Genomic DNA, 27,088 nt, shown 5'->3' on the forward strand with positions numbered 1-27,088 from the left:
GCAGCAGAATTGGAGGCAAAACTGTCCTGCTGTGTTTGTTGTCTACATGGAGGGGCTGGTTGCAACTGCTGGGCTCTTAGATTTTTAGCCAGAAGCCTCCTGTGGCCACTTCTGCAGGGGTCTGTTTGTTTCCATCTCCTGCAGTAACTGATGCTTGGGGGCCCTGTGTACCCTGTGCCTCTCATTCCCCATTGCTGCACAGCTGGTGCTGGCAGGGAAGCATCTCTTAAAGGGCAGACTTCCCTCCTGCAGCCCGGGTTGTGGCCACTGGCAGAATTGGAGGGCTGGAGCTGCAGGGGAGAGGGATGGTAGCAAAGGAGAAGCAGAGACGGAGTCTTGTGTAGCTCTGTCAGTTGCTGACATTTATTGCACAGGATGGGCTGGATGGAAAGGTGACGCTTGGAGTGTGGCCCTGGACCCCTGGCCCTGCAGCTGCAGGAAGGCAGGTGGGCATGGGGCTCCTTGCTCATGGGTTGCTGCATACATTCAACGTGGAAGGCTCCAGTGTGCCAGGCAGGGGCATACGTGCATGCATACACCCATGCACACTTCCATCCATCTGTGTATATACACACACACACACACACAGGCACACTTATTTCACACACAGTCTGTGCCTTCCCCGGCCTGCAAGCCAGCAGAGCCCAGTGCTGCTCCATGCCAGTGGCAGCCCTGGTGCTCAGCTCCCTGGGCTCCAGCAGCAGGGCTGCCTGGCTGAGGTCACCCCAGCCTCAAAGTCTGGCTGGCATGGGGGCTGCTGAGTCTGCGGGGGCTTGCTGTACCTCAGACCCCATCACTTACCTCCACTCCTTGGCTGTCACCCCTCGCCATGGGGCTGTGGGACGTGCCAGTGCTGGCCCACATGCCTAAGACCCCAGGGAGGTGTCCTGCGGATGCACACATATAGATTTGTATTCAGGTCATATATATCATATACAGCGTTGATCACTGGGGATGATGCATCTGTGGCTTCTATGGGGCAGTGGGATTTCCTCGCAAGGAGCAGAAGATGGGGCCAAACTTTGGTCGGAGGCAAACGGCCCCCCCTTGTGCCCACCCGTGGGTCCCTGGCAGTGGGATGAAGCCAGGGAGCAGGGGTGGAGGTGGCCGAGGGGCACGGGCTCCTCGGTGGGGGTGGAGCAGAAGGGATGGAGGCTGGCTGCCCTGGCACCCCAGCACCCCTGTCCCCACGCCTGTGGAGGTCACAAGTTGGAAGACAGCCTGGATTTGGCTGGGTCCGTGTCAGGCATGCTGCCCACCGAATCCTTGCGGGCTGCCGCCGAGTCCTGCTGCAGAGTGGGTGCAGGGTGAGACAGGGGCCCCCTGGAGGACACCGCACCCCGCAGCCCGGCTGGGGGACCTGAGCCCGGCGAGACGGCGGTGGCAGCTGGGCCTCCACCGATGGAAGCAGAGGATTCGTGCACTGAAGCCGGGGGGCTCTGGGTGCCGCCAGCCGCCAGCCCGTGGGGCAGGGAGGGCTGCGAAGCCGATAGAGGCCGTGAATCCTGGCTGAAGCTGCTGGTGGGCAGCGCCTGTGTGCTTTTGTGAACTGCCAACCGTGGGGGTGAACCGGGCGTCTGCTGCTGGCTCAGCGAGAGCTGGGAGCCCAGCTGCCCTTTGGCTCCTCCGTAGGCAAACGTCCGGCTGGCCAAGGGGCTTTGGGACGGCGGGCTGGCGACTGCGAAGGTGCTGGAGGAGGTGGGCTGTGCCTGGTCCTGCGAGGGCGACGGGTTGGCGTGGGGCACGGGGGGCTGCGGCTGCTGCTGGGGGGGGCTCTGCTGCAGCAGCACCGGGGAGACGGCGAAGGGGCTGGGCACGGCCTGGGCGTATTGCAAGCGACGCATCATGCGGGGCGAGCCCAGCGCCATGGAGCCCACCAGAGGGCTGGCCATCTGTGGGCAGAAGCTCATGGCGACGGCTTGCTGCAGGGTGGCAATGGCAGAGGTGACCTGGGGCTGCACCGGGCTGTACATGGCCGTGTGCTGCTGCAGCTCCGCCTGCTGCACCATCTCTCGGTCATACTTGACAATCTCCTGGATGATTTCGTTCTCCTGGTTGTTGAAGACGCCCGAGTTGAGGTCGTGCTGCACTTTGTGAAGAAGGATCGAGTTCTTTTTCCCTGCAAGAAAAGAAATGGGGAGAGTAATGAAGCTCGGCGCTCAAGGCCCCTAGCAGGCACCGCCACGTGCTGCTGCCTCTTTCCCAAGCACCCAGCAGGGCCCAGGTACCCCTCTGGCTGTTCACCCATCAGTAGGGCACAAGGAGAGGCATCGTGGGAGGTGCCTGCAGGGCAGCCCTGCAGCCCTTAGAGCCTTACCGATGCGATCGAGGCGGTCGATGGCCACGGTCTCGAAGGCTCTCCGCATCATGGGGTATTCCTCCAGCACCTCATTGAAGTTGTCCACTGATAGTGAGTAGAGGCGGCAGTAGGTGTCCGCCCGGACGCTGGCTGTGCGTCGACCACGGGTCAGCAGGCAGATTTCTGGGGAGGGGATAAGAAGGGAGAAAGAAGTGATACAGCCAAAGGTCTTGATGGAGAGAAGTGGAAACGGAGAGCCGTGCTCGGGGACCCATAGATGCTCACCCCCAAAGTAGGAGCCATCAGAGAGCTTCATCTCCTTGTTGCCCTTGGTGAGGATGCTGACCACGCCGTGCTGGATGAAGTACATCTTCTTGCCAATGGTTCCCTCACGGATGATGTAATCTCCTGGTTGGAACACCTCAAACTTCAGCTTGGTGAGCATCGCCGTCACAAAGTTGGGATCCGCGTTGGCAAACAGCGGCATGGAGGCCACCAGTTTGCGGCAGTTGAAGTTCACGATTTCCTATAGGGGAAGGAAGGCGGGGAGCAGTGAGGGATGTGACACAGCAGGTCCCCCTCCTGCCATCCTCAGCTCCCGAGCTCCCCACCTCACGCAAGGGCTCATTGAGCTCCCCAAGGATGCTGTCCTCATCAAACATCTTGCCCTGGTAGCGGTGCTCGTAGTAATCGTGGATCTTCTGTCGGAAATCAGCGGGCAGCTTGTGGAAGGACATGTACTGCTCCACCTGCTTGTACTGTGGGGAGAAACGGCCACACCGGGTTGGGACTTGTGCTGGGGGATCCCCACCTCCCCAAACACAGCGGGCAAAGCTGCACCAAACCACAGGCCCCAGTCCCCTCCCAGCCCCACCTTCTCCTGGTATTGGCGTCGGGAGGAGTCCAACGACTGGATGAGGGCGGTGGCGTGGCCGATGAACATGGCATAGCAGGTGGCTCCCACGATCATGCTCAGCATCGTCAGCCAGATGTCCGTCATGCTCTCGGGTGCCTGCTTGCCGTAGCCGATGCACAGCATGTGGCTCATGGACTTGAAGAGGGCGAAGGAATACAGCTCGCTCCAGGAGTCGTTCTGCAGCCACAAGGAATGCAGCCATCAGCCCCAGGGACACAAAGCAGTTCCCGGTCCTGTGCTCTCTGCTCGTGTTCTCCCAGCAGCACTGGGAGTTTTCTGTTCGTTCCTTTGCTTTCCTCACTATGCAGGTGAGAGCCAAACAAACCCAACTGCTGAGCACCAACAGGGCTGGCTGCATTCCCCCAGTGCTCTGCTCCCATCACAGCACTCAGTTGCCCCGCAGCTTTCTGCTCTCTGCTCTGTCTCTCCTGGCTTTCCTTTCACTCTTCAGGCATGCTGCACTTTTTAACTGAGCTACAACTACACACAGAGGTACTGTGAAGGGACTGAGCTGCTTGCCTGGCAGCAGCAGCATTCTTCAACTGTTGTGCTTGGTCAGGGGTGTGATAGTTCTGGGCAATGGGACCCCCCAGGGTCCATGCACAAAGCCTCAAGGAGGTTTCCCCTTGATGAGAGGTATGGTGAGGAAGAGGAGTGGGGAGCAGAGGAAGGGCAGGAAAGCAGACAGAGAGGAAAATAGCACAGGAAGAGGAGAATGGAAGAGCTGGGTGGAGCAGGGAGATGATCAGGATGCAGGGCTGAGAGGGAGCAATTAGAAATACGTCCCATTATTTATTAATAGCAGCTTTCTTGCTAATGAGAAGGGGAAGGAGGCAGGGGACGAGGGCAGAGCTGCATCAGCATTCTTCCTGTTGGAGACCAATCTGCTCCTTATGTCCTGTGAGCCCTGAAGCCACAGCCCCAACCCCACAGCAACCACAAGCCTCCAGTGTCTGCAGTTTCTGCCCTGCCCTGGGGTCGGTGGCATCGCCTGTGTGGAACAAACTGGAGGGATAAAGCAGGGACACACAGCACTCAGAAACCCACCAGGCTGCCCAGGCTCAGGATATGGGCACAAATGGGCCATAACTGGGATGAAATTGCCAGAAGGCACGAGCTGAATGGCAGGGATGTCCTCACTGGGTTGGCTGTGCCCTCAGTGCTGCATGGAGCAGAGCCTGGCAATGGGGAGCAGCAGGAGAAGGGCAAGGGCAGCACTCACCACCATCCCGTTGATGGAGACCCAGCAGTTCTGGGGGAAATCCTGCAGCATGGGCACGAGGAACTGGAGGCAGCCGTCCCAGTGGCACAGCAGCAGCATCATGCCAATGAGGTTAATGATCCTCATCACAGCACTGGCCAGGTCGTAGGTCATGTGGAAGATCTGCAGGGCAGAGGCAGGAAGGCAGCATCATGAGCGTGGCCACGCATCATCCCACCCAGCCCTGTGCTGGGGGCTTTTGGAGTAGGGTGGGTGAGACCCCTGCCTCCTCCATCCTGCAGCCTGCCCAGCAGCACCAGGATCCCCATAGATATCCCCCGTGTCCAGCTTTGAGCCTCCAGATGCAGCTCCAGCCCTGCAGCGCTGTTATCCAAGTGCAAGGTGCACGCTGATCCCTGCAGCACAGCCCCTGTCTGCCCATGGGGTCGGGTGCTCAGCAAGAGCTGGGAAGCAGCACCAACCCCCCTACAGCCCTGCATGGTGCAGCGCTGGGTTCAACCTGCACGGCCTTGGCCAAAAATGTCATTAGCAGCCCCAGGTGCCCGTGCTTCTCCTGCCTATTTATAGCCAGCAGGGTGCCTGCAAGCTTGGATCAGGACAAGGCAGAGCCAAGTGCTCCTGTGTCTTCCCATAGTCACAGCCCTGCTCTTCCCCAGTGCCTCTCACCAAGGGCACCAGCTCAAAGTCACATCCCCTGCATTCAGCCCTGGGTTCTAAGGGCTCCTGGGTCCATTTGGGCACACAGGGAGGGCAGGAGGAAGATCCATCCTCGAGTTATCACAGCCCTGCTGGAGCCATTGGTGGGGCACAATGATAATCATGGGACTGCAGTGCCAGCACATGGCTCTGCTTTGCCCCACACTGCAAAAGGCTGCGCACCCCAAGGCACGCCAGGTCCGGCTGCCCTCCCCTTCCATCCCTTTGTAAGCAGATGTGATTATCAGGATAATCTGCCAAGCCACACGCCGGCTCAGCTCATCCGCAGGGTGATTCCCCTCGGAAAGTGAAAAGGGTGAAGAGTTGGACCCATGGCAGGGGTAGACAAGAGGGTTGGTGGTGGGGACCTTCGGGGACGTGGGGATTGCTGGAGGGAGGTGCAGGAAGATGCTGTGGGCAGCTGGGATGCAGCAGCTGGGAATAAATGAAGCAGAGGAGGGTGAGAAGGCTCCCAGCACCTCCCAGGCTTGTGTGCAGAGACAGCTCCACGCTGCAGCATGAGCATGCACCTGCACGGCCACATCTGTCAGTGCTGTCAGGAGCTGCAGCCCACGCAGCAGAGCTGAGCACGCTGCAGCCCCTGCAGCCCCCACTGCACCCCGAGGGGCCAAGCAGCTCCTGCAGCTCCCCAGGGCTGTGCAATCCCCAGCACCTCGGCACGCACGCACAAATGCAAACCTGGATGCACACACGCAGCTCAGCAGCCCCGAGGAGTCATCAGAAGCAGCTTTGTCAGCGTTCCCACAGACCACAGACACTGGGGATGCAGAAGGATGCTGCCAGCCCTAGAAGCACGCTCCTCAAGTCCCCTCTTGGGGCCGTTCCTCCATCCCAGAGGAGCTGGTGCTGTTTGGAGCATCCATAGAATCACAGAATGGTTTGGGGTGGGAGGGACCTCAAGGATCACGAAGCTGCAACCCCTCTGCTGCAGGCAGGGCTGCCAACCTCCGCATTTCACAGCAGCCCAGGCTGCCCAGGGCCCCATCCAACCTGGCCTTGAACACCTCCAGGGATGGACAGGGCATCACAGCCTCTCTGGGCAGCTGTTCCAGCACCTCACCACTCTCACAGCAAAGAACTTCCCCCTGACATCCAACCTCAATCTCCCCTCCCTCAACTTCAAACCATTTCCCCCTGTCCTGCTGTCATCTCCCCTTTCCAAGAGTTGATTCCCCTCCTGTTTGTAGGCTCCCTTTAGGTACTGCAGGCTGCACTGAGGTCACCCCGCAGCCTTTTCTTCTCCAGGCTGAACAAGCCCAGCTCCCTCAGCCTGTCTTCCTAGGAGAGCTGCTCCAGCCCTCAGCTCATCTTTGTGGCCTCTTCTGGACCCTCTTCAACAGCTCCACGTCTTTCTTGTGTGGAGGCCCCAGATCTGGATGCAGTGCAGCAGATAGGGCCCAAAAAGGCAAAGTAGGGAGGGACAATCCCTGCTGGCCAGCTCTCTTCTGATGGAGCCCATGATACCATTTGCTCTCTGATCTGCAAGAGCACACTGCTGGCTCATGTTAAGTTCTTCATCCACCAGCACCCGCGGGTGGATTTCTCCTCTGCAGGGCTACTCTCTAGGGCTGCTCCTAACAGTCTGTATGCACGCCTGGGATTCCTCTGGCCCCGGATGCCCTCTGCCCAGCAGCCCTTACCTCCTCCCACTGATGGATGTAACGGATGAGGCGGGAGAGGCGCAGCAGGCGCAGCAGGCTGAGGATCTTGGTGAAGCGGACGATGCGAAGAGCGCGGGCTGTCTTATAGACCTCCGAGTCGATGCCCTTTTCCACAATGAGGAAGACGTAGTCCACGGGGATGGAGGAGACAAAGTCCACCACAAACCACGTCTTGAGGTACTTCTTCTTGATCCTTTCAGGGTCCAGGATGATCTCCGTGTTGTCCTCGATGACGATCCCCGTGCGGAAGTTCAGCACCAGGTCCATCAGGAAGAAGGTGTCGGAGACCACGTTGAACACGATCCAGGGGGCTGTGGTTTCCTCCTTGAAGAAGGTGATGCCCACGGGAATGATGATCAGGTTGCCCACCATGAAGAGCAGCATCGTGAAGTCCCAGTAAAACCTGCAGGAACACAGAGGATGGGGTCACTGCAGCCCTCCCTGGCACTGCCGTGATCAAGGGATCAAGTGAGGTTATGCCACCTCCGGGCCCAGAAGCACTTTGCTGTCACTGTAGGGCAGCATCGGGCTCAGAGGGGGCTGTGCAGGGCAATGGGTGCAGCGTGGGTCCTCGGGGCTGCGTGCTGTGGGGTCTGACTGAGTCAGCATCAAAACCCAGGCAAGTGCTGAAGCAAGGGGGGGAGACCCTGAGAATGGGGAGATATCATGGCTGAGGAACCCCAACCAGCAGCACTGTGTGGGCAGCATCCCTGCCAGCACCCAATGGGGACAGCGAGTGTATGGGGGGGACACAGCAGATGGCCACGTCCAGCTGCAGCCAGAGCAAGGAGGGAGAACAAGGAGGGAATGAGCAGAATGCCTCCCCCTTCACCTCTGCACCGCTGCTGCCTCAGCCCCCCACTTCTCCTGGCTCCCATCCTTCCGCCCATGTCCTTCCTGCATGCACCAAGGTCGCAGCAGGACACGCAGCCCCGTTGTCAGGGCTGCAGCTCCATGTGTTCTGCCAGCATTTGCAGCTTGGTGTAAGGCTGGAAGGAGCTGAGCATCCCAGCTCGTGACCTTTCTCCAATGACACCTTCCCCGTGTGAGACATCGCCATGGCAACCACAAGTGATGTCACTGCTGCACAACGATGACTTCACACCCAGGGCCCCTCCACAAGCTGGCAGCCAGAAAGGGACAGGCTGTGCTCTTCCCTTCACAGCCAGCCCCAAGGACCAGCTTCGGTTGCTGGAACAGCACAGCCCTTGGTGACAGCGGGGGGGTGATGGTGGGTGGGGGGCACTGAGGTTTTACTGCGATGCTGAGGCTGCAGGACCCCACAGAGGGGAGCGAGGGCCTCCCCCCAGCTCCACAAGCTGCCCCCAGTGCACGGAGTCCCACTGGGGCATCAGCCAAACTGAGCAGGGAAGAGCAAAGATGAAATCATGGTGCCAGCCGGGCAGCATGCAGTGCTGGCTCTGATCTTTGCAATCTGCTGGGCTGGGGCAGTCTGCTGGGAAATAGCAACTGGTCCTGAGCACAGATCTCAGAGGAGGCCCTGCTGCAACACCAATGCTTTCTTCCTTGGAGGGCAGCGTGTGCATAAAAGTAAAGATTCAGTCCAGGCTGCTAAAAATATCCCCAAACAAATTAATTAGGATCCTTGCCCCCCCATCTCCCTTACTTCTGACCTAATTGAACACAGGAATGGCAGCGGGAGATGCTGGCAGACACTGAGGGTGGGGATGATGTCTGTCCTCACTCCATCAGCCCCCCCCAGTGCATCAACAGCATCAGCAGGGAGCCCAGGGCTCCATCCCCAGTGGGAGGAGAGGGCAGGGGATGTGTGCATGCAGCACACCAGGGATGTCCCCATTCACCTCCACTGCCCCAGCACAGAATGCAACCACTACAGGGACCATGCAGCCACCACAGCTTGCACAGTGGGAGCAGCGATTCGCCAACTTGTCATAAATACAAAGTTCCTTAAAAAATGAGGGCACTTGGAAAAGTGGGTTACGAAGCCACTGCTAGGAGCTGGGCCTGAGCAGAGGCAGAGCAGCGGGTGCAACACCAAACAGACCCAAAAGAGACAGCTGGGATCGGTGCACGGCGCTGCTGCGTGCAGGAACAGCCCTGGGATGGGGCAGGGATGGCTGCTTTGGTCTTTGCCAAGTGCTCAAAGGCACCAACCTGTAAAGTCACCCCCAGGCAGACAGTCACAGCCTTTTTTCCTGATGAGTAAGCGGTGGCTTTCAGCCATCCATCAGGTCTGTGTGCTCACATTCATCCTGTTCCCACTCGCTGTCACTGGGGATAACTAACAGCGGGATCAGCAGCAGTGGCATTTCATTGTCCCCACCAGGACTCAGAGCAAGCCCAGGTCACCCTGCAGGGCACACAGCTGCCAGCCAGCAGAGGAGCAGCAGGAGCCATTTTGCCCTGGTGGCAGCAGGCAGTGCCAGCCATGGGCACGGGGAGCAGAAAGCCAGTGGCAGCTGGCAGAGTGATGCTCAGGGCACTGGGGAAAGGGGGACCATTGTGATTCATTGAACCACCCCTGCATGTTGCTAATGGGCCGAACATTCTGCTGGCCTCACGCAAGTCTCCAATAGGAAGGGACCCCCCAGCACCCTGACCACGCTGCAAAGAACCACTGTGCTCCTCCAGCCCCACATCCCTGCCCCATTGCTTCACAACGCACATAGCACCGCCTGCCCCCTCGCTCAGGATGCAAATACAGCACCTAGTTCAGCAGCACATCCAAAGTCACTGCAAAGCTTGGCCCTCAGCTGACCCTGACTCACAGCCCTGCTCCAATGCCAGCTGCACTAACACAGAACTCGTGCCAATGTCTCTGTCTGCTCTCTATTTCCTTCATCCTTATAGACCAGAAGGAAAAAAGGCAACTGATCAGAGCACCCAGCAATGAGGTGGCTCTGCTCAACGTTGCTTACTGTCCGATGGACAAGGTTTCTTTGATTAAATTTGCAGCTCATGATCTCAAACAGCCACCCGTGCTGCTTCCTAATAATTCAGTATTTATGTAAACAGCGACTTTTGTTCCTGGAGCAAATCTGCCCCTGAATTCTGCATGAATAATCACCGTGCTGCATCCATGAGGAGACAGATCTCCAAATGCCTCTGATTATGAAATGATGTCACGTATGCAGATGGGCAATGATTTTATCTTCAGATGGGAAAATGGGCTTTGCAGGGCAAACACGGATGTGTCCATGTTCCATTATCATTATCAGATTACATAGGTATATATATATTTGAAGGTGGGAATCATCTGAAATACACAGACATACATACAGACGCGTATGAATGGAGTGAGCTCCTCGCTGCTGGGCTCCCAGCCCCACACTGAGCCAATCTTGTTTATTCTGCACATTTGTAGGTTGGGATAACGCTTGGTTCTCCTCGTGGCTCCTCCCCACCAAGCAGGGAACTCTTTTAATGCCACATGCAGCATCACAGCACACGCAGGAGCTCTGCCCCAGTGGTTTTGGTGGCAGAAGCTCTGGGAGGGGACAGTCCCAGGGTGACACCCCCAAGGTCGCCTGCAGAGAGGCTCCAGCTCTGCCAGCTCTGAGCGCTGCCAGCTTGCTGTCACCCCAGCACGGTCAGCATGGGGACAGTGAGGCCACATGGTCACCCCTCTCCTCAGAGCCCCATGGCCAAGAGAGGTGAGAACCAAAATCAGCTCCCCAGGAACCCCCATGGCTGATGGGGAGCCCAAACGGCTTGGGAACGACGGTGGTCACAGCAGGACGGCGCAGCTCCCATGGGAGAACACCCTCGTGACCAGCTGAGCCACGCAGCATTCACACCCCTGCTCTGCAGCACTGCTGCTCCCTGAGCAGCCAAGCAAGGATGGGCAACACCTGCAGTGGGATCCAGGCAGGAATATCAGCCCCGTGGCTGCACTACTGTGCGTACAAGGAGAGCAACCTGGAGGCTCCAGCTGCCCCTCCGTGCACCTCAGAGGATGCAGAGCAGCACAGGAGCCAACATGAGGCCAGGACCCAGGAGGTGCAGGCGTTGGTCCCTGCCACCATCCTGTCTGCTCAGCACAGACTCTCATTCCACAGCCTCTTGCACTGCCCTGAGGACCTCTGCATGCACTGGGGATTCAACATAACCCCAACAGCTGCTCACTCGCCCTGGAGTGCAGCCCCCAAACACCAGAACAGTGCAGAGGGACTCAGTGCTGAGCCACTTGCTGGCCCCCTGACTTTTGGCTAACAGCCCCCAGCCCCTCTGTACAGTCACTGGACCAGGAGCTCCCAGCAGCCTCACTTGCCAGAGATGTCAGCAGGATCTCAGCCACCCGTCCCTAGAAGGGCTGCACATCCCTATGGGAGCCTCCATGCAACCCAGAAAGCATTCCCCGCTGATCTTTCCCCACTGGGGAGATGGGCAGGAGCTGGTCCTGCACAACCTTTCTTTCAGGGTTTGCCATTCCTCAGCTGGAAGCTGCAAAGGCTGCACCTCGGGGACACTATTCCTGCTGGGAACTAAACGAATCTCTCCTCAAATTCCTTCAATCTTAGGGATGGGATTGGGCCTCCTTGGGGGAAGGAAACTGTTCCCAAAGCTGTGCATGGCCGTGGAGGGTGCAGCAGGGCTTAAGGATCCCAGGGATCAGCACGACCCTGTTCCCTCCCCCCACCCCGCAGTGACAGCCATAGGGGCAGAGCCCGATCCCCGTGGGATCTCCAGCGGCTCCTCGCTGTGCTGAGCCGTTCCGAGGCCCTGCGAAGGACAAGAAGATGCCCTTGTGCGGGCACCCACCGGACAAGCAGAGAGCTCCTGGCATCCCCGGATGGACGGCGGCTCTTGGGGAGGTGGATGCCCATCGCCAGCTCCTCCCTGCACACACGCGGCCGCATCCCCCATTTCCACCTCCAGCACGGCTCAAGGTGCCCTCTCCAGGGCACGGCACGGCCTCCTCCTCCTCCTTCTCCCAACCCGAAGCGGGAGGAAGCGCTCCGGTCGGCGTCTCCATCCACCACCCTCACCGCGGCCTCCGGGGATGCTCGAGCCCGGCCCCGCCGCAGCGATGCCCGCAATTGCTCCGCGCTCCCAGAGCTCCGGGAGGATGCACGGAAGGGAAGGGGGATGGAGGGAGGGGGATGCGGGGGGAGCCGGCGGGACGCGCACCTGAAATCGCTGTAGGGATGGATGATCCAGGCCCCCGCTGACTTGACGCGTTCCTGCTCCCGTTCCACCGCCTTCTGCGAACCGAACATCCGCAGCGAGAACTTGTTGACGCCGGGCTGGAGCATGGCACCGAACTGCCTCTGCATGAAGCTGGCCTGGCTCCCGCGGGTCTCCTCGCCCGCATCGTCTCCTTCCTCGGCCGCTTTGGCCCCGCCTGGGGATGCACCGCCGCCGACGCCGCCACCGCCGCAGGAGAAAGAGACCTTGGGCTCTCGGGGCTGCTCCGCGCTGGGGCTGCGCGGCGTTTCCCCACGGCGGCACTCTCCGTTCGGGGATCCCTTCCCACCGCGGCTCCGCGCTCTTCCCGCGGCCGCCCCTCCGCTTCGTTTGGCCCCTTCGGCCGCCTCCTCCTCGGCCGCCGCCTCCCCGCCCGATCGCATCGTGCTCTGTCTCCGAGGCCACCGGCGGGTACCCGAGCGGTACCGGAGCGGTACCCGCCGCCGCGCCGTGGGGCGGGCCGGGGGCGGACCGGAGGCGGGCCGGACGACGGGACCGCAGCGGCTCCGCAGCTCCCCCCGCTGGCGCAGCCCCCGGCTGCGCATCCCCGGCGATGCCTCCCACCGTTCCCATCCGTAGCAATTCGAGCCGTGCCCTCCGCGCAGCCCCGCGGCCAACGAACGGCCTCGGGGGAGGAGATGCCCCGAGGGTTCGAAGGATCGAGAGCCCAGGATCGGCACCGAGCGGGGCTCCTGAGAGGCCAAATATAACGAGAGCGGAGCGGCAGCTGCCGTCGGAACCTGCAATGGGGATCGCCCCTTCGAGCGCACGAAGTGAGAAGGTGAACGATGGCTGGATGCACGTGGAGGACGCGATTCTGGCACTACGTGCTGCCCGCCGAGCAGAAACCCAGGCGGGACCGGGAGAATCGGCTCTTTCACTTTGCTTCTCCTTAACACCAGCAAATTTCTCCCAAACGCCCTCAAGCCTTCAGGACGAGAGGAGAGCTGGGAGAAGCGCAGGCTGGATACTTGGAAAGAAATTCAACTCAGAAAATGGTCATGGATAGGGACAGGCTGGAGTCATCATCTCTGGAGGTGTTTAAAAATGAAGATGCAGCATTGAGGGATGTGGGGATGGTTTGGGATGTGGGGATCTCAGAAGTCCTTTCCAACCTTAATGACTCTATGATTCAATTCCCCTCCTGCCCCTGGCTGATCCAAGCCCCCCCCCCATCCCAGCAGAGTCGCACAGAGCACTGCATGCTGACGTGAGCAAGAGGCATAGGGGCAAATGGGGTGCGATATACAGGGCAAGGAGAGGCTGAGCAATGCAGGACAGACACACAGACACGGGCCGGCAGCCCAGCAGAGCGCAGCACGGAGCCACGCATCCCCTCTCCCAGGCTGCTCCTCACCCACTGCCAGTCCTGTGGAACAAAGGGCACAAACAGAGCTTTGTGCTGCAGCCCAGGCCCCACAGTCCCCAACAGGGACATTAAGCCACACATTGATTTTTTCTCTCCCCCCCCAGCTCTCTCAGGATAGCACCCATAAGCAGGAAGCCGGCTGTGCCAGGGCTTGCATAATGCATTGACGTGCAGCACAGCCACACTGCGTGGTCAGCCCAGGGCACACAAGCTGATGACACTGGGACAGCAGCAACATTCTGGGGAAGGTCCTGGGCTGCCAGACCTACAAGCAACACAGCACTAAGAGCTGTGTTACCTTGCTGTAATTATCCTTGCCCAGGCCAGGGTTTCGCTTCATAGTGAGGATGATGAGCCCAAGCAGCACTTTGCAGCTGGGAACACAGAGCATCAGCCTCAGTGCAGAGCTGCACACTGCAAGAAGAGCCCCCAGCATCTGCAGCCTGCAGCCAGAGGCCTTTCACCTTCCCTCTCCTCCACAAGAAGGAAAATGATTTCTCAGGGAGGCATGTGATACCACAGCAAAGGCAGCAGCTGGGAGCCAAGCAGCCAGCCGTGCTTTATTGCTTTCACCAGCACTTATCCAGCCTGTCCTCACCTGCCTTTCATTGCAGGCACTGACCAGTCCCAGCAGCTCCCTAATAACGCACAGCTCCCGCCAGGACCACGGGCACCAGTTGTTTTCCCTACAGGATTCATGTGGTTGTTGCTGCCTAAAGGCACTGGAAACACACAGATGAAAATTAAGAGCCCTTTCAGGCTCCTGAGCCCTTTTGCTGGTGTTTTTTGCACAACAGATGCTAAGGAACAAGCCATAACTCAGTGCCCCTATCTGCTGTATCCCATTTGTTCATCCAGCCCTGCTTGGACAGGAAGATGAAAACCCAGGCAACTGAGATCCCAAGATCAGAAGCTCCAGGAATCCACAGCCCAGCTTCCACAGGGCAAAAAGCCAGAGCTTGCCTGGAAAGGCAGCCACAATGCTCATAGCCCATACCCAAGAGGTTGGTGTGCACTTCCCTTTGGCTTGCCTCCATATCTGCATACTGCACACAGTGCCCATCAGCTCCAGCTGCTGCTTGGAGCCACAAGTAACCACACAACAGGACAAGACCATGAAAGCAGATCTGCAGCAGAGGCCAGTGCTCCTGAAAAAGCACCACTTACCTCCTCCTTTTGGAAGGGTTTGAACACATCTAATGTAGGCACTGTGATTAGAGAGCAGGAAGAGCTGGCAGGATCCTGGGAGCCAAAAACTGTGTGTACTCCAAAATGAGCTGCCAGGCAGGGGTCAGAGCAGGCCAGCAAACCCAGGGGGCCCAACCAGGAAGGGGAGAGAGAGACCAGAAGCCAAACCAAGGTGGAAAAAAAAAGAGCAATCATCTTTATTTGTGAAGCATGTTAACAGATGGATCAGCTCAGTGCTACCCAGCAAGAAAGAATCCTCTGAGCATTACCTGCTCTCAGACTCCTTTGTCACACAATGCAACCCCCCTCCCCCAGCACCACAGCCCCAGCATCTGCTTGCTCCAGTGTAGCAACTTGAGAAACCAGCAGCCCCCCATTAAATGAGTTATTGCTACTCATGCTCAGCCAATGCCCAGCTCTAATGCTGCCTCCTGGTTGCCTGCTTGACTGTAATCACCCAGAGCATCCCTGGGGGAGCTGGCCAGGAAGCCTGGCAATTACAAGACATGCAAGCTGCTCCCATGCAGCTACGCTCTTTGCACTGGGAAAGATCCAGAATTACCTTTCTAAGCCCATTGGGAGATCAGGTCATCTCCACAGGTTGCTACAGCAGTTTCTTCCTGACCTGCCCCCAGGACAGACCTGCAGCACACAGGGAGCTGTGACAGTTGCTGCTCCCCACACACAGAGAGGCATTTCAAAGTAATCCTACCCATCACACACACGCAGCTCTTCCCAAAGGTGAGAAAGAAAGCATCACCCCACCTACCCCCCTCCATATCACCATGAAGAAATACATCTACGACAGTGACCCAGACTATCAGAAAAAAAGAAATAGAAAGGATTTACGCTTACAGGTAGGAAAAAAAACCCTCCCACAGCTCTCTTTTATTCTTTTCTTTAAAAAAAAAAAAAAAATAAGTGTGTGTTTTAGATTCTACAACTTAATTTCCTGTCGAAAGTGAAGTAACTGAATCGCAAGGACACGCTAAGTATTTCCTGGTGCTATTTTACAAAAAAAAAATTAGAAGAAAACAATGTCCAGACAAGTTCTTCAGCTTCACGTCACCTGGCACAAGAGAAAGAAAAGGCAATTAGAGAACCCAACGAGGCTGTGCTGGGGGGTGATGAAGCAGAAAGGACGACAGCTGCCTTAAGCAAAGCTGTGAGCTCAACCCATCCCATGCTGGAGCAATCAGACAGCCCTGACCCTCCCATGCTCTACAGCCCAATACTTTCTTCCATGTCTCTCCCACTGTTCCAGCAGCTTTGGCAGTTTCTTATCAGATTCCTGCTGGCCTGGGCCTGAATTTAATAGCAATGCCTCCTTCCCCTCCCCTCCAAACAGCGCATGGGCAAAAGCTCTTCTTGATGAAGGACCCCAGCTGGACAGTGCCCTGTAGCCAGCAGGATGAGCCCATGGCTGCAGGGAGTGAAGAGCTGACCCAGCAGGTCCCCAGGGTGCCCTGACCCAGCAGGTGACATCAGGTGCAGCACTGACCTCTGACTCAGTTAGCGTTTCTCTGGCGGACGTTCTTGTCCTTGTGGTTCGTGGCATTGCTTTTCCTGCAGAGAGAAAAGGCACGATGAAGAAAGCAGCACCAAAGCCCACCCCTACCCCACTCACTGGTGTGATTCGTGCCCAAAGAGTTGGGTAAGATAGAGCAACACGAGGTTAGCTTCCAGAACAATCAGTTTTGGAGACTTTCGTGCTGTTCTAAGTAGTGTTCTGCTTATATAGAGGCCACATTAAAAAAACATGGAGGAAACATCTCCCAGGAAGCAGCCAGCTTTCACGTTCTGCTAGCTCTTATGTTCAGAGCAGATTCCCCAAATGAATGCAATCTGGCAATACAAACTGACTCAACAGAAAAACCAAGGCACTTACAGTGGTGCAGAGCCTCCATCATCATCTTCACATCCAGGACAGCACAGGAAAAAAGAAAGAAAGAAAGAGTTGTGTCAGGGAAGAACAAACATTAAATCACCTCTGGCTCTTCCACTCCTTTGAACCCCAGGGCTGAGCAACCCAGGTGGGTTACTGGACACACTGGATATCACAGCACTGAACCCACACGGTCATTTCACCAGGGCCTGGGAGAGCAAGGAGGGCTTATCACAACACCACACCCTTGTATGAGCTTTAAGCTGCTTCTTGCCTGAGCTCAGACATGGAGCAAGCTTAGACACGAGCCCCTGTTATGCAGGAGGCTTCAGGAACAAGGCTTTAAGCATCAACAAGCCCTCGTCCTCCCCACACACACTGTGAAATCAAAACAGATACACTGCACAGCACGTTGTTGCTACGTGGAGAAACTCAGCTAAGAAGACACCAAGTCCTTTCACCAGCTCCTTGCAATCTGCCACTTCCCCTGAAGGCTCCATCATCTCTGCAGCAGAACAGCAGTGCTCTGAGCACTGGGGCTGCCTTGGTCCCAAGATCTGCACACAGCTGGTGAGAGGATGATGCAGGAGCACAGCTGGAGCCATCTCCCAGTTCTTACCAGTCAAGTTAGCATCCAGCAGCAGAGGAGGAAAGAGTGGAAAGGTAACACCAGCAAGGTTGTGCCGTATACAAGTTAGAATCTTCCCACTTTAGCTAATAGGGAATTGCCAGCCCACAACCACATGCCTGGGGAACAGCGTTTATCCGAGCTGGCCCAGCACTCCCTTCCTGCCAGCTCCTCTCAAGAGGGTCAAATCTATGAAGATTTTGGGAGAACACAGCTTTACGTTGCCCTGCTGTCACATACAGAGCTGTTTCTTCGCCCACAAGCTCAGGTTCCCAAGTGCTGAAGATCTCTGGCTGATGAGCCAGAGGGTGGGAGGGTATCAGGACCTTTCAGCATCACACGTCCTGTCTTCATCTGTTAAAGGATCCCCTACGGCTCTGACTGATCAGCACTCAACAGGACCTGGACCCAATTGACGTCAGCAGAAGCCAAATCATTCTGTGAACCAGTTACAGCTCTTTTTTTTTCTTGCTAAGAGACACAGCTACACATGAGACATCTGCCATCCAACCAGGGCTGCCAGAGGGAACGGATTCACTCATAAAACTGCCTTGAGTAGAATTTCTGAAGCCCTACAATCAGAGGAGGAACATTCAGTTCCAGTCCTTCTGCTTCCCCTTCATAGCACTTAGTGCACCTGATGTGTGCTGCTCCCCAGCAAAGGGCTGAAGCGACTGACCTAGCAAGCAGGAAGGATACCAAGCATCTGTACTTCATTGTTAATGGGATCAGATAAGGAAGGCAAAGCTGGTTAACACAATGAAGATTCCTACTGATAAGGAAAGGGAGGAACCGTGTTTTCTGAACAGATTAAAGATAACACTATGCATGGAGGAAGTCCCCAGGAGTCAGGATGTGTGAATCTGAGAGCCCAAAACAGATCCATGAACTGCAGTTAAGCTAAGCCTGGTATTAATAGAACCACTGACAACACAGCCTGCTGTTTACTAATTGGTTTCTCCAGAATGTTAATGGTCAGAGAAAGCCCCGTCCTCCAGACACCCACATGAAGAAGCAGCTGAACGAAGTGCAGAGGAATTGGTGAGACAAAGGGTCAGTGCAACCTGCACCCACTTTTCTCTCACTCCCGAGCCAAAGCACAGCTTGCTGAAGGACTGTCACTACAGTGCAATTACTTGAGACTAAAATAACTGGGTAAAGGCTACCGTGCTTAGACAAGAAGCATTCCTGAAAGGCAGCCTCACACGGAATGCCTGTCTGACAAAGCACAGCCAGAGCTCTCCATGAGAACGACTTGCCTCCACCCCACAAGCTACTTCCCCCAGGAAGATTCGACCTCAGCCACCTCTTACCATCAAGAACCTCATCTGGCTTCCTCCTCTTCTCGTAGATGAAGATGATGGTGACGAGAACCAGAACTTCTGCCACGATTCCCAGGAAGGGCCAAAGAGCTGCCAGGCGGCTGCGGACGCGCAGATTCACCGTAGCACTTCCAGGGCCCATCACGTTGGTACCATTGCAGTGGTAGTCACCTGTATCTTGCTCAATGCTCAGTTTGAGGATGCGTAGCTCTGTCTTGTTGCCACTGGACTTGATAATGTAGCGATCAGTACCATTGACAACGGGCTAGGAGGGGGGAAAAGAGAGCATCAGGGCTGGGACAAGGGGAGCTGAGGGGGGAAAGAGAGCATCAGGGCTGGGACAAGGGGAGCTGAGGGGGGAAAGAGAGCATCAGGGCTGGGACAAGGGGAGCTGAGAGGGGAAAGAGAGCATCAGGGCTGGGACAAGGGGAGCTGAGGGGGGAAAGAGAGCATCAGGGCTGGGACAAGGGGAGCTGAGGGGGGAAAGAGAGCATCAGGGCTGGGACAAGGGGAGCTGCTCGCTCACCATGCAGTGCTATCATTACAGAAATCCTCCTTGCCACAGCACTGAGCGTAAAGGATACTCTGATATTGCTAATTCTGACCCTCTGCCTTCCTATTGGTGAGCAGAAGGGGGCTGGGGGGCAACAAACCAACAAACCACAGCACTTACGGTTTGATCACTTCTGAACCAGAGCCAGGTGCCAACAGGGGGGTAGGAGAGACTCTTGCAGGTCAGCACACCTGTGTCCCCCTCGTTCCCATGCTCAGACTTCTTGTATGCTACAACTTGGGGTTGAACTGCAGCAAGACAAAAAGACATGAGACACCTCCCTGCAAACGACCTGCACTCCTTGCAGCCCACCTAGCCAGCATCAAAGTCTGATCACTCATAAGGCTTCCTTTCAGTTTAAGAAGCTCATTGCTGGGTCCTGACCCCATCGTTAGCCCAACATCTGACATTTTCAAAGAGGAAAGCACATCAAGCTGCTTCAGGAAAGGCTCAGATAGGTTGGACCAGTAGGTGCCATCCCTTCTATCACTGTTGTGGGAACACAGACACTGGTTACAGCAAAGGCTTCAAGCTGACCCTACAGATGCTTCAGCTGCTTCATAAAATGGAAGATGTCTCCTAGGGCATCTGGTAATTCACAGGTAGACACTGAAGCCATACTGGTAAAGACCAGAAGCAGTTTTTCACGAAGCTGAAAAGCTACCAAAAGGAAGATGTTCAGGAGAGCACAGCTTCCCCACTCCCCTCCTCAGCCACAGAAGCAAACTGACCACATTACCTTCTATAGACACGTTTCCTTTTGCCACTGGGTTTGTTTCATAGATGCATTCATAGACACCAGAGTGTTCTTCAACCTTCCCCTCGATCCTATCAAAGAAAAAACCAACAACCCCAAACAGGTCACCCTATGAGCCATCACCCTGCTGGTGAACAAATCAGCAGAGCAATTTCCAATGTACAGAAGCAGACCCCTGTAGGACACCTGCACAGCACCCTCCTCTGTAGGCAGTTTCTCCCATCCCAGTTTATGCAGCATTGTGCACCCACTGCAGCCCTGCTCCCTGCACATTAAAAACCTTCTGCAAAACTGCTGCTGTGAGATTTAGTGGATTATGCTGACTGCAACAAACCCCTCATTCTGCAGCTCCCTAATACCCAGCGCTCCAGGGAAAGAGCCAGCAAAGTTTCAGTCCACGGCTGCAATGGGACAACGAACTGTTTGTTAGCTCTGCTGCACACCGAGCTTCCCACTTCCAAAAACCACTCAGCTAAGGAATTGAGGTCACACGAGGGAGGCTGGGTTATAAATACTTTAATCCTTGTTCAGCTCCCTGTTGCTATGGGGAGACAGGCACGTCGGCACTGCCATACAAAAGGACATGATGCCTCTACAGCTGCTGGGTCAGTGCCAGCCAGGCCTGACTCTAATCAGAAAGGAAAGCTCACTGCTCTGCCACAATAAGGCCACTATTCCCACATCTGCTCAGCCACAACCTGCAAACGCTCTCCTATCAGGCAACTCCGCTGCTTGCTCTGCAAGAGCAGAGCGATGCACATCAAAGCATCACGCAGAGAACACTAGAGTGTGCTGTTCCACGTGGCCTTAGAGCCTAAAAGACTCTTTCTTTTGCAAGGCTGCAAGCTTTAGCAAAAAGACTTCGGTCTGGGTTAGGGAAGCACCAAGTGTCTCCAGCTTAAAATGCAACTGCTGTGCAGAGATTCTTCTCTGCCCTTGCTCCTGACACTTACGTGTAAGTGATGAAAGAGTCTGAATTGCCTTCTTCTGCCTTGAGTGTCTTGTCTCCCAGCATCCATTTGTGGCCCCTGATGGGGGCGTGAGGTGCACTCATGTTACAGCTGAGGACCACCTTGTCAGCAGAGCTGGTGTACTGCCCCGTGATCACCGGACCTATTTGGGAACAAATCCAGAGAAGTGAACATCTGCTATTTGTGAGGTCAAGCACCTGCCCAAGAAACTCGAATGTGAATAAGAACACGGCTCCTTGCTTCCATCACTTACCTGGGCATCAGTTTCTCACTAGGCCTGATGGATGTTTTCAACACAGGAGACTTACAGTCCAAACCCCCAGCAACACCGGGGTGCTGAGCTACAGCTGCTCCCAGTGGGGCAGAGCTGCTGCTGTGCACTCCAGGCTGTTGGGAACCTCTTGCTCTATGGGTGCAGCTCCCAGAGAGCTGAGAGCTCCACGAAGGGTTGGAAAAAGCCTTGCTGGGAATAGCAGCACAGCTTTCTGCTTTCAGAGGCTGCCTGCTGAGTGCCAGCACCTCCCACAGCCTGAGCAGATCTATATGCCTGCAGGCAGCGTAACCTATGGCAGCCAAAGCCCTCTTTGGGAGGGGGTAATAAAGAAGCCCTTATGCAAGCTGTGCGTGCATCGGCTGATGCAACCCAAAAAAGTTGCAGTGAGATTTTCCTCGAGGGAAAAAACAACGCACAGAACCACGACTCCAGAAGTTCCTGGAGCCCCATGTGCCAAGAAGCAGTAAATTATGCAGTACAAGATGACTCAGACCTTGCTCCTCAAAGGAGGCACTCCAACAGCTGCCATTAGCAGAACCATTACACGGCCCCTATGGCACTATGTTTCCTATCCTTGCACCCAGCCTTATCTCCAAGAAAGATGGATTTCTGCACAGGGCTAACAGGCATTTTGGCTTTCTGTCTCCTCACTTTCCCCTAGAAGAAGGTTCTGCTGGAGTTTTCCATCACTTATGCTGGAGAGAACACGATTTTGCTTTGTGATAAAACCACAGCAGGACGTCAGATCCTCTCTTAGGTTTCTGTTAGTCAGAAATCAGCAGCCTGTTGGCTCTGGAAGCAGAGGGAACCGCTCACATCCAGAGCACAAGCAGCTTCCCCACACTCAGCGTCGCACACAGACACGGCCATTTCAAAAACGGTTGCACCACCAGCAACTAAAAGCAGATTTTTTGATCCCCACAGCTTGAATCACTAAGCAGGAAAGCGAGCTTAAAGCAAGGCTGTTGAGAGGAGCAGAGGCTGCACGAGGTGCAGGGAAGGGCTGGTTTGTCAGTGGTGGTTAGGGCAGAATCTACCAACGGAACTAAGGCTCTGCAAGCCAGCACTGGGGCACAGAGGCACTCGGGGATAAGCAGAACAGTCCAGGTCTTTGGATCCACAAAAAGACACAGGATGGTGTTTTGGATGGGAAGTCACAACCCTTTTTGAGCAGGGCCAGTTGAGGTCAAGCCAGAGGTGGTGGAGGAGATGACAGAAAGGGGGGAGGGAGGGATTTGGGGGATGAAGGGGGGAAGTCTCTCGGTTCTACAGCCGGGGTGAGAAGGTGAGGGGGACTTTCGGGAGCCACGGGTGCAAGGGTGAACATGGCAGGAGACTCAAGACACCGGTGTCCAAGCAAGTGTCAAGGCCTCAGGACGGCCACTCACGTTCGATGACCAGAACGTTGGCCTGTGAACGGATCCACTTGACTTTAGGGCTCTTCGACAAGTGATTGCGATCAGGGTCGTTGCTTGCCCTGCACTCATAAGTGCCCGAGTCGTCGCTGGTGAGGTTTGCGATGTAGATGGTGCTGGTGGAATGCAGGTTGTAGGTGGCGTTGATTTTGACCCGGTCCTGCCACGCGCCATCCCAAAGCTGAGCAGAGGTCTCATTAGGCTCGTTACCCTCAAACCACCACTGGATTTCAGGGATGGGATTGCCAACGGCCTCGCAGTGCAACTCGACGCTGTCCTGAGTCAGTCTCCTTTGAGACAGTGGTGACTTTATAAAACCAGCTACGAGTTGAAGAGGTATTAGTGCAAAGTGTTAGTGCAAAGCAAGAATCCACCTGCTACAAGCAAAAACTCAGCCGTTGAGATGAGGCTGCAAATAATCCTCGGGTCAGTGCCTGCCTTCTCTCCCTCCCCTTAACCTATGGCTCTCAGTTTGAGCTGTTCCACCACCAGCCAGATTTCCTATTGCAAAGCCACAGCTTGCAGGAGAGAGTGCAGTGCTCCCAGCTATGCAAACAGGAATGCTTCCTGCAAGGGAATTGTCTGCATCTCATTGCAGTGAGGTGTCCTCCGGGCTTGGGAGAGCAATAAGGCCACGCACACTGCATGCACAGAGCCAGCCCTGCCTCCCAGCAGCATGAAAAGCACTTCCCTGCACACACCTCTTTGGCTACGCTGAGCATCTGAGCATGGCTCCTTGCTGTAACAACACCAACGGGGGTATCTGAAGTATTTCTCCCACCTTACAAGTCCTGCTCCAACCTCCCCAAGCTGAGAATATTACGAGCCGTGCTGATTTCACACTGTGCAGAGGCATTTCTCACCCTTCATAACCACTGGCAGACAGCAAGATGAGACTTTTCACCCCAGGCAAGCCAACTTTGCAGTGGTAAATCAGTAATAAACAGGTTAAAACCAATCACCTAGAAATATACAGCGTGTTTATTGACTCCAGGGGTCCACATCTGAGAGCAGACAGTCCAAAGGTTGCAGCTAAAGCAATGCAGGGCTCTGACAGCTCAGCTGCCAAACACTTCCAGCGGCTATCAGCCACATCCAGCAGCTCCAGACTGCCCAAATCATCACAGCACGGGGGAGGGAAAAGAGGCCCTGGAGGGTGGGGAGGGCAGGAAGGGTGGCTCAGCCAGCATCACTCCAGGAAAAGGCATTGTGGAGTCAGTGCTACTTACGTGACAGCAGCCCCAGCGAGGTTCCAGAGGAACTGGGGAGGTTTGCAACACGTATTTCCTGCAGCTGACTGCAGGCTGCTCTTCCCAGAACTGCCAGCAGCAGACGTGCAGAATAAAAGCATCCCCAGGAAATCAGTTGGCTGGTATCAAGCACTTCCATGTCACGGTTATACAGACGGCTCCACGTGGGTTTTGTAACACGCAGGCATGAGGGAGAGGGGTTTCAGGCTATTTTTTTTGTTGTTTTTACATGCCTTAGGACATTTCAATGTGCCACCTCATGGCTGGTTTGGGGAGCACAGAAAGCAAGTTGGCATTATGAAACCAAGTTTCCTCAAGGCAAACACAAAGGAGCCTGCAAGGTACATTTCTCAAAGGGAGATTTAGCTTTCCACACTGAAACTTCACAGGTTTGCAGGGAGAGACGAGCCTGGAGAAGCAAGGAGAGCTCTGACCTCATAGGATACAAGGCAGCTTTAGCAGACAGTTGATATTTAAAACCAAGGCACCTTAAAGCAGAGGTCAGAGCAGCCTGGGAGGCTGCTGCTATTTTGTGTCAACAACAGCACTGCAGTTCACTCCTAAAAATGCACCTTTCAGAAACACCTTTGCAAGCAGCTTTAGTTTCCAAGCCACGAAAAGATTACAGAAACACAACAGGGACACCAGAACGATGATCCTGAATTGCTTTGTTTTTAAGCAAGAGATGTAGGAGGTGTCTGGAGCTGCAGGGTTGGTTTTGTGCATCACACTGCCGGGCTTAAACGCTCCCAACCACCTCATTGCAAAGAGCCACGGCATCAACACCAGCACATGTAGCAGCCTGTCCCTGTTAACTACAGCCTGACTCTAAATAGGGGCTAATAAGCAGCAGTGGGTTTGCATTTTGTTTCATTTTGGGGCGTGTATGTGTGTTTTACAGTTACAAGGTGATTATAGCAGGCTGATAAAACAAGCTGCTGCAAGGTTACGTGCTATGAGTTAAAGGGCACTCAGAGCAGTTCAGAGAGGCTGCAGAGCAGATCCTGCTCCAAAAAGTGCTGAACGTGGAGAAGAGGTGAACCCTCCCCCCTCCATAACCCCTCCAGTTGGTTGATGTGAAGAGTAATCTCTGCTGAACTCCGGTCAGGAAAGGTGCTTCATTAAGCACATCCTTTACAATGCAGATCTAACAGCAGCTGCCTGCAGGGCAGGTCCTCCCACCCAGTTTTGCAGGGCTGGAAACAGCTTCTCCACACTTGCTCTGCATCACGCACTAAATTCTTTGTCACAAGCAAAGGAGGAAAACAAGGCGCCCCACTCTAAAGGCTTATATCCCAAACAGACCCCCCAACACCCAGAAATCAGCACATCCATACTCAACAGAGTTAAACAGCCACAAAGGGACCCCAAATTTCTATCCACACGTATTCCCTAAAGGCAGCACCTCGACGCATTGGACCCAACTTCATCATCTGAAGGGGCTGCTCAGAGAAGAAGGGAAAAACCACAAGGCCAGGGCAGAAAGTTTCCTCTTAAGCCCTGCCTGAGGGCACACACAGAGAGGAGGCATTCAGTGCCAGGTCCCATCCATCCAGCTGTGTACAGAGGGGATTGCTGGCTGCAGCCCCGGGCTCTGGGAATAAAGCATCCCTCCATTCTATCTCCTGCTCCCCCAGGGGTTACAGCTATTGCAGGGGAATTTAAACTTCTTTGCAGTAGGGAAATGCCTGGGCTGACGTTTCTGCCCTCAGGCTCCAGCGTTCGGATCCCAATTGGAACCCCGCAGTAACTTTGTAGCCTAAACGCGGCATCAACGTTTCAGCATCGCCACAAGCAACAGTCAGCCCCAAGCTCCGATCTGCATCAGGGGCTGAGTCAGAAACCTCCGGGGAAAAACCTCAAAACCCCGAGGCCCCAAAACGAACCCCGGCCACGCTTTTATGCCATGAGATAAAAAGAAGTGAGAAATGGCAGCGCTGGCACAGCTGAGAACGGGCGGATACGGAGCGATCCGACGGCACCGGGCACGGCACTGACCCTCCTGCGACGGAGGATTATAGCAACTTAAGCTCCATGTGAACATCCTTAAGGGTTTAACGCCCTCAGAGCCGCTATTCCTCCATAAACCCAAGCAGAAGGAGGAGCGGCTGTTATCCCGTTGTTTATTGCGGGCAATTCGCAGTTCGGATCAGCACCGCTCCATTCCCCGCCGCTCTCGGAGGCTCCGCGCGATCGGAACGGAGGCGGAGCGGCGGTACCAGACCTGGGGCAGCTCCCCCCACCCCCGGCATGGCCCGGGCAGCCCCGCCCCGCAGCGAACGTGCCTCGCCGCAGGGAGACCGAGCCTCCCGCCCGTCCCCAACCCCTCGAGGAGCCCACCGACCCCCCCCATACAACCCACCCCCACGGCTGCCTCGCACCGAGCCGCTCTTAGGAGCAGTTCTCCCATCCCGGAGCTGATGACCTCCGGACCGGTATCGAAGTCTCCCAGCGCTCGCCCCCTATAAAGCTCACATCCAATCCCACCCCGCTTCCCCGCCGCGCTTCCAGCCCTCCCACCCCATCTCCCGGTACCGCACCTGTAGCATCGCCGCCGGTCGCCAGCAAGTCGAGCACGAGCAGCGCCAGAACCGCGCACCGCACGTCCGCGCCCGCCGCCATCTCCGCCCGCACTCCGCGCCGCCCCGCACCGCCTACTATAAGCGCCGCGCCGGGTCACGAGGGAGAGAAGGACAGAGCGGCGGAACCACGTTCCCATCGGCGCTCCTCTCTACCAATAGCGCCGCCGCTCAGGAGCTTTGTCCCACCCCCTCAGCTAGATCTGACCAATCAGAGAGAAGGGCTCAGAGAGCGCCCTTCTGCCTCGCGTTCCCTGCGGGGAGAGCCGGTTCGGGCCGGTCCAGTCGAGGCTCCGCCCACCGTGCGGCGAGCAGCCAATGGGAAGGCCCGAGGGGGAATGGGGGGGGAGGCAATGCGCGGCCCCGCGGAGGCGCGCTCCCGTGCTGCCATCCGCGGGCGGTGGGGAAGGGCAGAAGCGAGGGGGAGGAAAACAGCACGGAAGGCGGTCGGACGGAGTTTGTCCGGGGCGAACGGCCGAGTAACGCCGGCTGCCCTTTGCTCTGTGCTGTTTGCAGAGCGCGGCTTGCCCGTGGGCAAACTCCAGCTGACCCCAACCTGTACCGAACACAGCGGGGATGGGAACGGGGTGCCCATAGGGCCGGGCTGGAGGGCTCCATTCCAACCGCCCATCTGACCTCGGGGCGGAGCAGCATTGGGGATGGATGAAGGAGCCCCGAATCCACCCTACAGAGCTGTTATCTGTCCTTGAACCTCTATTAATCCTTAATATTTGTGGTCTGGGGGTCTCCACCACGCAGGGGGACCTGCAGGGTCCCACGGGTTGCGCCTCTGCTCAGGGAATGGCGGATGCAGGTGGTGACCACCATCACCTGACCACCATAGGGTCCCCAATTAGAACCGAGTGTCCCCACGGCCACACTGGAGGCACTGGGGTGAACCGGGGCCACGGCT

At 56.2% G+C, this 27,088-nt stretch overlaps 2 protein-coding genes across 3 annotated transcripts; both read right to left on the reverse strand.

Moving 5' to 3' along the window:
* Positions 1 to 356: 356 nt before the first annotated feature.
* Positions 357 to 12,438, reverse strand: HCN2 (hyperpolarization activated cyclic nucleotide gated potassium and sodium channel 2). Its single transcript, XM_048927494.1, has 8 exons — positions 11,928 to 12,438; positions 6,795 to 7,218; positions 4,438 to 4,599; positions 3,174 to 3,392; positions 2,911 to 3,057; positions 2,585 to 2,825; positions 2,318 to 2,482; positions 357 to 2,119 (listed from the first exon to the last, which is right to left on the reverse strand). Exons 1-8 carry the CDS (start codon positions 12,365 to 12,367, stop codon positions 1,203 to 1,205), a joined length of 2,715 nt encoding a protein of 904 aa, XP_048783451.1. The 5' UTR covers positions 12,368 to 12,438; the 3' UTR covers positions 357 to 1,202.
* A 2,276-nt stretch (positions 12,439 to 14,714) lies between these two features.
* BSG (basigin (Ok blood group)) lies at positions 14,715 to 26,295 on the reverse strand. 2 transcript variants are annotated; one of them, XM_048927496.1, is made up of 9 exons: positions 26,137 to 26,295; positions 22,320 to 22,667; positions 20,640 to 20,799; positions 19,669 to 19,757; positions 19,050 to 19,177; positions 18,368 to 18,641; positions 16,430 to 16,454; positions 16,043 to 16,107; positions 14,715 to 15,610 (listed from the first exon to the last, which is right to left on the reverse strand). In XM_048927496.1, exons 1-8 carry the CDS (start codon positions 26,216 to 26,218, stop codon positions 16,050 to 16,052), a joined length of 1,164 nt encoding a protein of 387 aa, XP_048783453.1. In that variant the 5' UTR covers positions 26,219 to 26,295; the 3' UTR covers positions 14,715 to 15,610; positions 16,043 to 16,049. The 2 variants fall into 2 exon arrangements, with proteins under 2 accessions (XP_048783453.1, XP_048783452.1); XM_048927495.1 differs by lacking the exon at positions 22,320 to 22,667 and having other exon boundaries at positions 26,137 to 26,283.
* Positions 26,296 to 27,088: the final 793 nt, after the last annotated feature.

This window comes from Lagopus muta, chromosome 26 (genome assembly GCF_023343835.1).
Source record: "Lagopus muta isolate bLagMut1 chromosome 26, bLagMut1 primary, whole genome shotgun sequence".
NCBI lineage: Eukaryota > Metazoa > Chordata > Aves > Galliformes > Phasianidae > Lagopus > Lagopus muta.

Bases quoted from the DNA above. Each gene is read 5' to 3' on its own strand.
- HCN2 (XM_048927494.1), bottom strand. From the start codon at position 12,367: ATGCGATCGGGCGGGGAGGCGGCGGCCGAGGAGGAGGCGGCCGAAGGG. The intron at 7,219-11,927 runs GTGCGCGTCCCG...GTGTTCCTGCAG, and splicing joins CATCCCTACAGCGATTTCAG to GTTTTACTGGGACTTCACGA. The intron at 2,483-2,584 runs GTGAGCATCTAT...TCCCCTCCCCAG, and splicing joins TGATGGCTCCTACTTTGGGG to AAATCTGCCTGCTGACCCGT.
- BSG (XM_048927496.1), bottom strand. From the start codon at position 26,218: ATGGCGGCGGGCGCGGACGTGCGGTGCGCGGTTCTGGCGCTGCTCGTG. The intron at 22,668-26,136 runs GTGCGGTACCGG...TTCAACTCGTAG, and splicing joins GACCGGCGGCGATGCTACAG to CTGGTTTTATAAAGTCACCA. The intron at 18,642-19,049 runs GTAAGTGCTGTG...CCCCCCTCCTAG, and splicing joins GGTTCAGAAGTGATCAAACC to CCCGTTGTCAATGGTACTGA.